We start from the raw sequence: 15,719 nt of genomic DNA on the forward strand, positions 1-15,719 counted from the left end.
TGTTAAGAAGAGAAAAAATATATAAGAAAATCTTAGAAGGCTCACAATATGGCGTACCGCCAGAAAAGAAAGGACTCTATTTATGTTATTAAAATAGTGATACATGATTACAGTTTCTACTTGTTTGTTATAGAATTGACGCTGACGTTTTGGATAATGTAGTTAGTCAATTATACACAACGATTACTTTATTATCGGAAGGAGACGCGGTGTTATAAGGACGTTCGAAACATTCACCATGGAACAAATATTTGAACAGAGTTACTTTAAGCTTTCATGCGGTTAAGCTTCTCAAAGATATTTGATTGCTCTCCTAAACACTAATACAAAGTTATTACATGAATTATTGTTGTAAACTAGGGAACTAAGCCTCGTGTCAAACATTTAACCGAGAGAAAGATAGCGTAGACAAGCTGGTCAAAGGCTCAGGCCCATAGCCAGGAGGACTCACCCCCCTGCGATTGACCACATTCAGCCCCCTGAAACTTTCAGTTGTTAGTTGATATTATATGCTTGACTGTAAGATGAAAAGTTATCTCCGCTCAGTATGATTTCGGGTCTTTCTGTCTGAGTTATAGCTACGGGCCTGTAAAGATCCCTCCCATATTTGATGTTAATAGAGTTTCCTCTGACTCTGTGTGAGCAAACAACAGAAAACGCGCTGTAAAACAGTAGATACTGGTACGTTCTTGAAATCTGCATAATGCCGTCAGTTCCTTGAAGTAAAATGAGTTGGATTATGTTAACGATAAGAGTTTAGGTTACAAAATAATATGTGAGGGCTGTCCCGAATATTACATAAACGATTACATACACTTTTTAATTTTTCTTTATGTGTGCAGATTGAAATACAGAAAAACAAACACGAAAACAACAAAAATACATTTTTTATTAGTTATTGTCAATATATATATATATATATATATATATATATATATATATATATATATATATATATATAAATTCTAACATATTTGAAAACTACCCCGTGGTTATATGATTAGTGTACGCCCCTTCGGTGCGGAAGACAAGGGCTTGATTTCCGATGGGAGCTCATACAGTTCGGATACTACGTTACATACAGGGATGCTCTCGTTGTTGGGAGTGATGTGAAATTCCAATCTGTTTTAGACATAACAAAAAATTCTATGAATAAAACTATCACTGCAATGTGGAAAATGAAAATGTCATGGGAAGTACTGAAACATCCTTCTCGTTTACAATAATTAAGGAATAATACTAATCCCTTGTTACTGAATTGGACCGCAAAAGATATTTGACAATGCATCTCATCTGACGAACTCTTTCAAAAGTTGTAAAAGTATATTTGTATTTAAGAAGGTGCTTTAAGGTACTTTTGCGTATTAGCTCTTTTTCAATCAAAAATAAGAAAATAATACCCGGGAATGAAAACCGAAATATAAAATTCTAGTTTTGCGTCCAATGGGTGTGTCCTTTAAGCTAACAAAGATGGATAATTAATGAAATTGCATCGTATTAAAGAATTGCTGGGTTGATTTTGTGAGGAGAAAAGGGAGATCTCCGAGAAAGCCCACGGATACGATGTTGTCCTCCACAAATTAATATGAACTTGGATCGAACCTGAGTCCCTTCCAGCAGGTGAGGATTCTGTAACTTTTTTTTTAAAAACGAAATCTGTTTCCAATTCTTATTTTCTTTTTTGTATGATTTTTCATGTCTACTCGACTCGACAGGGACACAAACACAGAAACGTTGAAGATAGTTAATAATTCCAATGCTCTTCTGAGCAACTAGAATCTCCAATGGGTTTCGTTTATCAGAGCTCCATCTTGACCATGTGGATAGCGTGCCTGCCTTTGGTATGGGAAACGCCAGTTCGTTCCCAATAGGGCTTCATGTGGTTCAGATTCCACGTTAAGCTGTAAGTTTGCATTTTATGTAGCCTCACTGTTGAACAGGACGCTAAACTTAAATCCAATCCAACTTCATGATCATAAGCTTATCGTCTCATAAGTAACACTTTACTCCTTTGAATCCGGAATGGCCTAATGCGATATATATCCTGAAATAGCTAGTCTTAATGAAAATGCATTGGATTCCCAGCGACAGTCGGCAGTGAGTTCGGGAGTTATGGGTCCGTAAAGTTAACATAGGAATCCATAAGAAATACAATGTTTAGGCACTTCCTTGACGTCTCGATATGTCCAGAATATGTGTCGCTTTCCGCCATTTCGGAGTCATAGGAGTGAAGTGTTACCTGTCAGGTCGCTCAACTATAGTACAGTGGCTTAGCGGTGGGCACGATGCCCCCAATTGTAATCTATATTTCTGTGGTTCTTTCATTGTCGAATCCGGTAGAAATTCATAAATATATAAAAAAGGATTAAATAAGTTTTTTTAATTAAAAAAATAGTTTTGAGACAGCTCCAGTGCGAAAAATCCATAGTTCGATCCCAGGCCATGTAAATTTCTGGTATATACGGGGAATTTCGTGGAGGTTCGTGGAATTTTTTGGGGTTATTCCGTTTCCAGGTCTCCCTAGCATCAACCAGTTATTTCAAGACGTGGGTCTTATTCTGATGATTTCAATTTATTTACGTTAAATTTAGCATTACGTCTCATATCACCTCCATGTTCAAAAAGAAATACTAAACTCTGATGAATCAATCAATTCATTAGGTTCTCACTGTACGTATGGGTGTCAGTTCTAAGACAAAGGGGACGGAAATAACATTTCAAAAAATAAATTTGCATTGCCTTTCGTCTAACGAATTCGCATTTCACCACTATACAATCACACTATATAAATTAATTAGCACTCTAAACCACACAGGACAACTTCACGCTATATCGGCTAATCATATACTAAACGATATTTACCAATAACATCTTACATTATGGCGTCATATGGAAAATTAACTAACACTTGCCCTTCTCACCAATCTAATGAGTACAACACGACAAGAAGTCAATGATGGCCAAAAATAGGTGTTCCGAAAATCGAGGGAACCAGAGACACGCATTAAACAAGACCAGAAAAAGGGAAACACGACAGGGAATCAATGATTGTCAAAAATTAACCCTAGGGAAAACACGACAGAGGTCAATAATTGTCAAGAATTAACCTCATTCCTTTCTTCTACCGTATCAAAAGATGTACGTGGAGAACCCAATAGGGGGCTATCCTTCCCACAATCAAGGAGGATCAGAGGAACCCACTGAATGGGATCAAAAGATAGAGAACGCAACAGGGGTTAGTAATAGCCATAGATTAACCATATTCCCTTTCGGTGTCACTAATGGCACCGTTTCCGCACTAGCCGTCATCGAATTTCCAAAAATAGTGCCAAACGCTCTACCCTATTACTGATGTCCAGTCAGAATGCTGTCTCCTTAATAATAATTTAAAAAAATCCTCTCCATTAATGCTCTTCTGATCATCCAAGTTCCGCGTCATATTCAATACACATTTTTCCATGCAGATAACTCCCAATATTACAGCTGTAAATGATATGTTGATAACTATGCTCCTCAGTAGAGATGTCTCTTGCAATGCTATTAATAATTTAATTTTCTTTATTCAATACTAAAATATACAATTTACATTTTATCCTTCGAATATTGCCGTATTTCGCTCTGTGGTACCTAATTATGAAACTAAGTATTTATCAACACAAATTAATTAAATCAGACACAAATTAAATATTGGTATGCAAATGTGCACTCATCTGCATTTTGATATGCAGATGGAGAGCTGAGGGCACTCGGCTCACTACACTAGGGAGTATGGCGGATGCAATAGTATTTCCCATCCAAGGCGTAGAATGGTGTCCCGGATCATCCTAGCCACGTTGGGCTTAGCGTTGCCTTGTAACAGGAGGATCCCTTGGCGATTCAGTAGTGCTGGCTCCAGAGTTTTGAGTTTTTCTTAAATACGGCTCAACTGCTGGCAGTACACATTTGCATTGATGCTCTGACCAGCTGGTAACAGTTCCCGATGCACGATGCCACGAGCAGTCCATCAAATATACAGGAGGATGTTCTTCTGGTGCAGTGCTGGTTTCGGCTGTTTTGGAACCGGTTCATGAGACGCTAACCAATGATGACGGCACCGTGGAGGTTCGCGCAGGACCCACTTCTCATCACATGTCAATATCTTGTCCAGAAATGGCTCCTTCCTCAGACGAGACAGCAAACAAACACAAATGTCTGCTCGCGTTGCCTTCTGGCCCGAAGTTAAATCATGTGGGACCCATCCAACCAACTTGTAGTGCTACCCAAGTTGATGGAAATTCTGCCGAATGGTTTTTCCACGACATTGAATTTTAGTCCCAACTCCTCACATATCTGACCACTGTTCGCCTCAATTGCTACCTGAAGATCTTCATTTTGTACATGTGTTGGTCTTCTGGTATGTAGTGCGTCTTTGAGTGTTTCGTCATCCTCCTTAAACTTGTTAAACCACCATTATACTGTCCGCGTAGTCACGACATCCTCACCAAAGGCCTGGCATATCTTCTGCCCTACTGCAACGGCGTTTGACCCCAGTTTGAATTCGTACAGCATACACGTCCTTATGACGCTCTGTGGAGGTCCCATTCTCACTCTGTCCTTACGCAAATTCACGGTGTAACTGAATTGCCACAACCAGGTAGCATGTTGTATATACCTACACCAACAACTTACCTTCGCTTCTCCATACAACTTATCACCATTCGCATTCAACTCACGGTGTGAGGGCCAATGAAACACAGACCTCCACAAAAAGCCATAGAACTTTTTTGGTAACGATTTACTCTTCTTCATGAATATGCTTTACAATATTCCGTTAGCCACAAGTCTGCATAGAACAATTCGAGGTTTTAAAGTAAATATAATAATAATTTATGAAGAAAATAAGAATTATCGAGTAATACCATCGAATGCTGATTAATAAGACATTTATTTCTTTTATCTTCGCTAGCTTTTCAACACGACAATAATCAGGTATGAATAGGTTAGGTTAAGTACGGTTAGTTACTGTTAAAAACTGAAATGAAATGTTTACGTTTTACGTTCCACGGTTATGCCGGCTAGACTAAAGGAGACGGTGATGATGAGAAATTACTGTAATAGTGTAATGGAGAAAGTGGGAGAAAACGGAAGAACCCCGAGAAAACCCCACACACATTATTTGTCCAGAACAAAGCTTACTTGGCACGAGGTAGGATCGAACCAAGGACACTATGCACCAAAGGTGAACGCTCTACCACTGATCCACCGCAGCCCCAGTTAAGGTTACAGTAGGTTTGGTTTCGTTCATTTTTTTCACGCAGGGCTTATCAGAACTTAACCCAAGAATAATAAATAATAAACAAATAAATATGCATCGCATGTGATATGAAATATGAAATGAAATGAAATCTTTAAGTTTTACGTCCCACGGTTATGCCGGTTAGGCTAAAGGAGACGGTGATGATGAGAGATGAGTGATATGGTGGAATGAAGAAAGTGGGAGGAAACGGGAGAACCCCGAGAAAACCCACGAGCACGGTGTTTGTCCACCACAAAGTTCACTTGGCGGGGGCTGGGATCGAACCCGGGACCCCAAGCACCAGAGGTGAACGCTCTACCACTGAGCCACCGCGCCCCCGATATGAAATATGAGTAAATTGTTAAAGCATTGCAGTACCATATTCAGCGGTAAGGTACATGAAGTTGAAGAAGTTACAGTTTGTGACATTATTGGTAATGAGCTCAATTCTGTTATTGCCTTAATATCGCTGGTAAATACTCACTCTTGGTGGATTGGTGAATAAACCAAATTTTCAAAAACATGTTGACTGTTGATCAAAGACTGACAAAATGTCTAATATCTGACTAATTATCTGTACGTATCTAAACTGTAACTGTACGTATCTTTCATACTAATATTATAATTTCTCTTCCAGGCTATCATTATAATTTCTCTTCCAGGTTAGAAAACTGATTTGAAATTGCTCTAAATCCAGTTTTTTTTCTTTTTGGTATAATGTCTATACTCTCTGTGCAAAATACAATGTTTTTCCTGTAATCCTGAATTAGTTTACTGTAATCTAGGCAACCTAATTAATTAAACTTAACGTCAAGGTAAAAGACACACTTTTTTATATAGGTCTGTCGACATGTCCTGTGCTAATCCACACACTAGAAATCACCTTTATCCTAAACTCTAATTTCCCGTTAGTTTGGATCGAATGGTGGTGTGCAAATTTAGAGCTATGATACTTTGTCGTGCGGTAACTAACCCATGATCATCGAATACGAGACGAAACACGCACTTGAGATCTCGGAATTCACATGCAGTTTGCAAGCCACGTATGGGGTGTTGCAATGTAACTTGCATCTCATATCATGCCTCATGCTCATTTTCTAAATACGTATATCCTCTCTCCTAATATTGTTCTGTACAATCATAAAAAATGGTATGATTACTATACTTACTGCTATATATTTCTTGTCAGTTTCCTCCCCTACATAATGATTATGGCCGCAAGGGCCATAATGACCCAGAATGTACCAATAAGGAAATTTCTCATTAGCCTATCAGAATAATCTTGAATCACTACTTTCTGATACAACCCTTTCCCAAAAGAAGATGTAGCAGTCAAAGGATAGCAAGAAAGAGGTGAAATTTACGTTTGAGAAGCATTAAACTGTACTGCATTTTGTTTACTATAGTACCAAGAATAGTAGAACCTAGAAACGGCTATGAAGTAATGCAGTAAGTTGTATTGAAATGTTGTTAAGATTTCAAGAATACATAAGAAAACACTCATAACATACATACGTATTACTTCTTTGCTGAAAACATGCCAAAGATACTGGCATTCTGATTTCACAATTAGTACTTTCTTAGATTAATATCTTATTCTCTTTCATATTTTAGAATTATTACTCTTATTTAGTTACATTGCGTTTTATATAAATAAACGGAAACCAATCGTGGACACAAAGAACTATTTACGAAGAAGTAATTAAGTTGTCATAACTTTGATTACCAAAGTTTAATTTCAAAGCCACAGCATGGACTAATTTTTTAGCCAAAGATAGTCAAAGGAAAATGAAATAAAAGATTTGTAAATAAGAATGATTTGTATTGTCATTATACATCAAGTTTAAGATGTGATATTCGAAATAACTTTTACTATTTGAAGGAAATATGTTACTCAAGATCTTCAAAAAAAAAAAAAAAACTTAATTGTAATATATAGTATTTAAAATATTTTATTGTAACTTTATTCAATTCAATTCAGTTTTTAATTATTAATGATATTTTTTACAGGAAGTTGCTTTGGTAAAAGGAATTAAAAATGCTCTGATACTGAGACCAGACCTCTACAAGAAACTCAAAAAAACTGGACCACCTTTCTTTTGATACTATGAAGCAGGAAGCTAAACACAGTTATTTTCTAGAACTAAAAGTATAATATTACGTATTTAAATTTCATAATAAAACGTATTTCATTTTCGATTTAGTTATTCTTTTCCTAAACATCTGTCTTAACTAAGTAAAATTACAAACAATTATAAGTGTAAATATTTGTAAATATGTTAAGCTTGTCTTTTAGTAGCAATTTGTCTAAACAAATTAATTCACTTGTGTTTTTCAACGGAATTTCAACGGAAAGGAACGGAAAAACTCAACCAAGTGATCTGTTTTTCAACGGAAACACTATTTCTTCTCAGAGAGGTGTACAACAAGGTGATCCCCTGGGCCCAGCATTTTTTGCTATAATCATTCACTCTTTAGTTAAATCACTGGATACCGAATTAAACATTTGGTACTTAGACGATGGAACAATTGGTGGTGAACCCGAGATAGTTTTTTCATCTTTAATAGAAATAAATAAGAAAGCATCACTTCTTGGTTTGCGTCTTAACTTTTCTAAATGCGAGGTGGGTTGTCTTGGAAGAGATGAAACCGCATTCGACGAAATCTTTAGAAGATTTAATGAGGCTGCACCAGGCATACGCCCTCTAACAATCCAGAATGCTTGTCTTCTAGGTGCTGCTCTCACGTCAGAAGCACTCACTAACATGCTATTGAATAAAATATCTACTTTAGAATTGTTCTTGTCTCGACTTCCTTCAATTTCAGCCCATTCAGCCTTTTTCCTTTTACGAGCATCTTTATCAATCCCTCGCTTAACCTATTTTTTGCGATGCTTTCCATCTTGGCATGAGAGTTCTTTGCTGGAAAAATATGATACTGTCCTGAAAACTGGCCTTGAATCAATTCTGAACTGCTCCTTAAATGACAACTCTTGGACACAAGCGTGTTTACCTGTTGGTTTGGGCGGTCTTGGTATTCGACGAGCTCTGGATATGGCGATTCCTACATTCTTAGCGTCATACCACGGATCTATGCGTTTAATCGAGGCTCTCCTTCCACAGGGTTATTGTTTGGACCCAGATGATTCAGTTCAAGAAGGCTCTAATAAGTGGGCAAACTTAGCAAATACAAGCCTTCCGGAGATTAACAAAAAGTGTTATCAGTCATCTTGGTATACACCAATTGCATGTCAATTACATAATCATTTGTTACAATCTGTTGTTGTTCCGGAAGATAAAGCCAGGCTTCTTGCTGCCTCGTCTCCCGAAGCGGGTGCATGGTTAATGGCGATACCTTCGCCTTTAGGCCTTCATTTGTCAAATGAAAGCTTTCCAATTGCTGCAGCCTTACATTTAGGCTTAGCAGTTTGTGAGCCTCATCGCTGTCCAGCTTGTGGGGATGAGGTTAACCAACGTGGCCTGCATGGCCTGTCATGCATGAAGAGCGCTGGTAGATTCGCCCGACATTCCTCTGTAAATGATATAATACTAGGAGCCCTCAACACAGCTGGATTTCCTTCAATACGGGAACCTTCTGGTTGCTGTCGTTCGGATGGAAAGCGACCGGATGGGATGACACTGGTTCCATGGATGAGAGGTAAATGTTTACTGTGGGACTTCACATGTGCTGATACATACGCTCATTCAAGTCTCCCTCTGTCAGTATTGAATGCTGGAGCTGTTGCTAATCGCAGAAAAGCTGAAAAGCAAAGAAAATACAACAACCTTCTCGAAAAGTTTGTTTTCACTCCAATCGCTATTGAAACAAGTGGTGCTTGGGGTGCAAGAAGTCTTGATTTCATTAGGGAGGTAGGAAGATGCATTTCTTGTGTTTCCGGCGAAGTTCGCTCCACATCTTATTTTATACAGCGCATATCCGTTTCTATCCAACGTGGTAACGTCTCGTCGGTCTTGGGCACTTTACCACCTGGCAAGGAACTGGATGAGGTGTTTATACTCTGAAGGACAATAGTTTTTCTTTTTCTTTTGACGTTATAATTACATAATTATTTCTGATTTAATATTTCTTGTTTCCGACCATGAATCGACATTAATATGTTCTTTAACTTTCAAATACTATCGTAACAGTGTAATAAATTTATGTTCAGTATATATATATATATATATATATATATATATATATATATATATATATATATATATATATATATATATATATATATATACAGGGTGTTTCAAAACAACACCGACAACGTTTGGGAGGTGATTCCTGACACCAAGATGACAAAAAGTATAGACCAACCCGGGTGCACAAATGCTTCCTTTCGGAGTTATAGGGTGCCGAAACGAGAAAAAATGAACTTTAAAGGTCCATAGCTCAAAAACTATGGGGTCAACCGTAGTCGGGTCAAGATTTTACTAAGGAACTAAGATGTGTTTTATCCAAAAATACATGCTTCAACATCCTGCAATACTTCCGCAACAATTTTTATAGAGGTACCGGTAGTTAATGAGTACTTCAGATTGTATGCCCGCAACCAAACTGCCTGTAAGAAAATTGTTGCGTGACTACCTTAGGATTCTAAAATATGTATTTTTGGATAGAGCACATATTAGTACCTTAATAAAGTCTTGACCCGACTAGGGTAGGTCTAATAGTTTTTGGAGCTATGGACCTTTAAAGTTCATTCTTTCATGTTTTCGGCAGCCTATAACTCCGAAAGGAAGCATTTTTGCACCCAGGTTGGTCTATACTTTTCGTCTTATTTTGGTGTCAGGAATCACCTCCCAAACGTCGGTGTTGTTTTGAAACACTTTGTGTATATATTCTAAGTCAAAGTTCGAAGCACTTGCTTTTGCATTCTTGTTTTTTTTTTTTTTTTTTTTTTCTTGAAGAGAAAAGGTTTGGCGCCTAAGAAATAACAGTATATAATATTGCAAATTTGTAAGTTGATTTATTTACATTGCATTTCGTTTTAATAAAGAAATTGTAATTAGAAGAAATTATTTTAAAAATCAAGTTTCATTACTTCATCTATCACAAGTCTTAGGGCCCCCTAATACCTTGCTGTCCCCTCACGGAAGATGGATAACGAAAATTTAAGATACGGAATATACTTCAATCAATAATCAAAATCTAAATGTGCTCTTTCATTGCCATAGCTAAGGCTGAGGGGGAAGGGGGTGAACCCGAACAACCATTTTAAGCCTAAAAAAATTCTTAAAATAAAAGTAGTTATACTTCCCCTTAATAGAAACGATTACTATTCATCTTTTGCCTCTGTTTCTGATTGTCATCAGAAATCAACGACAGTACACATATTTCACATAGTATAGCAACAAGGGCGCCGAACCTGGGGGGGGGGGCGAGGCCCCCCAAAGCTCATGCGGGCCCCCTCATTGTATTTGTAAATTTACAGTATTTGGCATAATTTGAATGCAATTTGTCTTAAAATCCTCATATATGCTTTCTGCATCTGAGTGGGCCCCCCAAATTTACAGAGAAATCCGCGCCCTTGAATAGCAATATATATATAGGCCCTAGTCTATAATTTTTCACAACTAAGCAAATCAGAAGATGAAATTCTTGTCATAATAAAGTGAAATGTTCTATAAAATAATGATAATTCATTATCTTATTTTTGTCAGTAATTTTGACACAGACTCAGAACTACAGGAGTAATAACGGGTTACAACTAAAAATCTGCACAAAATGTGCGGAGTCATAAAATAAAACCTATTGAACAGTCATCGCTATTCTTTGGTATGTTGATTCTACACTCTTTGTCTAATTCACACTATGTTTGCTTTCCTTCAGATGCGAAGTAACTGGTAGAAAATGGCGTCAAAAGAAGAAGCCCTCCGTGCACGCATTGTAAATTTCCACGAAAAACATCACGAATTGGAGAAATCATATTGTGTGAAACACTTTGCTGCTGAAGGTGTGCCAAAAAGAACAATTTATGCGATACTTAAATCCGGAACAATAGAAAGAAAAGCAGGAAGTGGTCGAAAGGCAGCAATTATGGCGAATAAAAATAAACAAAGACTGAAAAAGATGTTTGACCAGAAAGACAACATTAGTCAGAACAACGCAGCAAAAACATTTAAGTGTTCACAACAATACATATCTAAAACATTAAAATCAATGGGAGTCAAAGTATGTAAAAAGGAAAAAGCTCCATTTTACACAGACACGCAAATAAAAACTTTGAAATCAAATTGTCGTTGGATGGTCAGAAATTGCAAAGGAAAATCGTTTGTTTTGGATGATGAAAGTTACTTTAGCCTTTCTAAACCCCAAATGCCCGGAAATGACATTTATTATTCCTCAGACAAGCAACACACTCCTTCTAATATAAAATATAAAGGCAAGCAGAAATTTGAAAGCAAAGTGATGCTTTATTTAGTTGCATCGGACAAAGGTGTGTCGCAGCCTTATTTCAAGCCTAGTGGGTTAGCAATTAATCAAGATGTGTACGTGAAGCAATGTCTTCAAAAGATCTTAGTTCCCTTTATACGAAAATATCATTCTGACAACAATTTTATTTTCTGGCCTGACAAAGCCAGCTCTCATTATGCGAGAAAGGCTCAGGAGTATACTCCTCACCTCATGTCCCAAAACATCCCTTTTGTGCCCAAAACCAAAAATCCAACTAACTTGCCCTAGTGCCGCCCAATCGAAGATTTTTTGGACAATTGAGTAACAAGGTGTACAAACATAATTGGAAGGCAAAAACTGTTCAGCAGCTTCAAAGAAAAATACGCAAATGTTTAAAAGAAATTGACCCAACTGGCGTCCAAACAGCCTGTGCGTCTATTCCAACACGTTTGCGGACTGTAGCTGATCACGGACCATTTGCAATGTGTCATTAGCATTTTCTTTTCTGCCTATGTATATACTGTAAATAAACGTTAAAACATAGTTTCCATTTGTCGTTTGGTTGCTTTTATCTTATCTCACATTTTGTGCAGATTTTTAGTTGTAACCCGTTAGAACTAGAAATGAGAGACTTAATTCCTTTATTCCCTCACACTAAAAGAGTCTGCACTTTGCTGAGATTGTCATTTTTAGAAGCCCTCTATCCCTTCCTAATTCTGGCTACCGAGATTTTGAGGTAATCAGTACTGGAAAGTGTAAAGTTTGTCGACTCTCAGATCTTGACAGTTTGATAAAAGAGATTTCAGAATTCATGTTGTTATTTCTTCGTTATGAAAACACTTCTGATTGACTATATTTATGGTGAATTACGAAACTTATAGGTCTACACTCCGCATAAAAAAAGCGACAGCTAACACCTTGGAGTAGTGATGTGAGGTGGAAAATTTTCCATTTCGGAAAATTTTTCGCTATATTTTTCCGGAAAATTTTCCGTTCTAAAAAAATATCAGTAATCAAATAACAATTCCCCAGCAATCATGAAATTGATTAAATTCATGTATAGAAATGTTAAAAAGTGAAAGATCGTTTAAAGAATGTGAAAATTTTCATGCTCAGACAATTTTCAGTACTATGTAGGAATAAGTTAAACAATTTTTCATGAATCGAAATATTTTCTGCCTTATATGGAAAAATTGAAGAACTTTTTATGAGACGGAAAGTTTTCATCATTTTGAAGCAAGAAGTAAAACAACTTTTTTGTGAATCGGAAAGTTTTATTGCTCTGTAGAAACTAGTGAGAGGAATTTTCATAGATCGGAAAATTTTCATCATGATGTAGAAACAAGTGGAAAACACTTTTCATAGGCCTGACAATTTTAAATATTATGTACAGATGGTGATCAGAAAAATGGAAACACCTGTAGTTGGCAACACGTCAGATGCATGGGTTGGCAGTGGTGTCGTGGCGCCCGCAGCGCCGGACCGCTGGTGGTGGTGTGTTAGGTCGGTCTTCATACTACGTCAGGCGCAGTGGAACAGCAGTGTCCAGTGGCTGCAGCAGACGGAGGTAGTGTAAAATTGGAGACCTCTCATATTTTCAAAGAAGGAAAATTGTTGGTGCGCGGTTATGTGGAGTGAGTGTGACGGCAGTAGCTACTGTGTTAGGTGTGTCGCGTGGGACAGTGTCGAAGGTGATGACAGCCTACACAAATAACGGAAAACCACATCGGGGAAGCGGAACAGTGGGCGGAAGAAAATCATGAGTGACAGGTCACGCCGGGTATTAAAGCGCATTGTCACGCAGAACCGTCGTGCCACTGCAGAGAAAGTGACGGAGGAACTCAATCAGCACCTCCCCCACCCTGTTTCGACAATCACAGTCCGCCGCGAATTACATGACATGAACTTACGGGGTCGTGTTGCATGGGCCAAACCGCTCATCAGGAACCATAACGCTTTCGCACGACGCAAATGGTGCCGCGACCATGCAACTTGGACCGTTGAGGACTGGAAACGTGTGATATGGTCGGATGAGTCATCCTTCACCCTATTCCCAACCACGGGCCGTGTTTATGTGTGGAGAATGCCCAAAGAAGCTTATGATCTGCAGTGTCTCCGCCCAACTGTGAAACATGGCGGAGGCTCGGTAATGCTGTGGGCCGCCATATCATGGTTTTCGTTGGGTCCTGTGGTAGCACTTAGCGGACGAATCACTGCCAACAATTATGTCGCAATTTTAGGAGACCACTTGCATCCTATGGTCCGGATCTTGTTCCTGGACAATGACGCCATTTTCCAGGATGATAATGCACCCATTCACACAGCTGGCGTTGTTGCAGCGTGGTTTGAGGAACATCGGGATGAAGTTCAACGCCTTCCCTGGCCCGCCCAATCCCCAGATCTCAACATGATTGAACATCTGTGGTCCGTCTTGGAAACACGACTCCGGCGACGATTTCCACCTCCATCCTCTCTCACAGAACTGGCCGATGCCCTGCACGAGGAATGGTGTAAAATTCCACTTGCTACCATTCACGACCTCTTTGCCTCCATCCCACGTCGCATCAAGGCTGTTCTGAAGGCGAAAGGTGGCCCGACACAATATTAATCTAATAAGTTGCAATTTCGTTCAGGTGTTTCCATTTTTCTGATCACCATCTGTATAGTGATGTTAGGTGGAAAATTTTCCACTATATTTAACTGCACATAGAGCTACAAAATAGAATTTCAGTAGAGGAAAGTTAGTCAGCAACAAATTATAATTTTCCAATTAGCTTTCGGGAACCAGAAAATTTTCTATTTCAAATTGAGAAATAAAATTTTACAGTGTTTCTCTCTTTCTCTTGCTCTGCGATCTCCTTCGTTGCTAAGCGGTTAGCATACGCGCCCTTGGCATGGAAAACCTGGCTTCGATTCCCAGCGGAAGCCCATGTAGTTCGGATTCAACGTTAATCAGTTGGTACCGTTTCATATAGTCTTGCTGTTGAAAGGGACGTTAGAACTCAATTCAACTACTCTCTCTCTCTGTGCGTGTGTGTGTGTATGCAAAGTGCAGAGAACATACCTCGAGTTCGTAGAGTACAAATACCGTATCCCATTCTATTATTTAAAATTTCAATTTATTAAAAGTCATGAATATTTTCCGATTCATAAAAACATACTCCACTTATTCATTCGATTCATGAAAAATTGTTCCACTTGTTCCTACATATTCTAGTACTGAAAATTGTCTAAGCCAGGAAAATTTTCAGATTCTTTAAACGATCTTTCACTTTCTAACATTTCTATATATGAATTCAATCAATTTTTTGAATATTGGCGAATTGTTACTTGATCACTGATATTTCTTAAGAACGGAAAATTTTCCGGAAAAATATAGAAGAAAATTTTCCACCTCACATCTCGACTAAATAACGATGTAGGAATAAGTGGAGTATATTTTTATGAATCGGAAAATTTTCATCACTGTAGAGGACAGACAATTTTTCGATTCATGAAAAATTGTTCCACTAGTTTCTACATCGTACTGAAAATTGTCTGAGCTATGAAAAATTTCAGATTCTTTAAACGATCTTTCACTTTTTAACGTTTCTATATATGAATTCAATCAATTTTATGAATACTGACAAATTGTTACTTAATCACTGATATTTGTTAAGAACGGAAATTTTCCGGAAAAATGTAGAAGAAAATTTTCCACCTCACATCCCGACTAAACAACGATGTAGGAATAAGTGGAGTATGTTTTTATGAATCGGAAAATTTTCCGGAAAATTTTCATCACTGCCTTGGAGCTAGGCCATCATACCTTCTTATCCCATAGTCATGTCTGGCAGAGAGACCCCCTCTCTCTCTCTCTTGCCTTCCTCTCTTTCCTCTCTCCTCAGCAACAACATGAGCACAATTTTAATTTCAATATATATATGCAAGAAGAAAAAGAAAAGGGAGCATAGGAAAAATATTGGATTAAAATGTAGTAAGAAAAGAACGTAACATTATAAAGTTCCGCTTCCAGAAATCCAACAGCATTATAGAAATAACC

At 37.9% G+C, this 15,719-nt stretch overlaps 1 protein-coding gene across 1 annotated transcript in view; it reads left to right on the top strand.

Moving 5' to 3' along the window:
- Nucleotides 1-7,478, top strand: part of LOC145663657 (dynein axonemal intermediate chain 4-like) — a 417,097-nt gene extending 409,619 nt beyond the window's left edge. The window contains exon 17 of the mRNA XM_081729757.1: nt 7,286-7,478. Coding sequence (XP_081585883.1) covers nt 7,286-7,378 — 93 coding nt within the window. The 3' untranslated portion in view covers nt 7,379-7,478. The remainder of the gene's footprint in view (nt 1-7,285) is intronic.
- Nucleotides 7,479-15,719: the final 8,241 nt, after the last annotated feature.

Source organism: Thermobia domestica, chromosome 11 (assembly GCF_964235325.1).
Source record: "Thermobia domestica chromosome 11, izTheDome1.hap1.1, whole genome shotgun sequence".
Lineage (NCBI taxonomy): Eukaryota > Metazoa > Arthropoda > Insecta > Zygentoma > Lepismatidae > Thermobia > Thermobia domestica.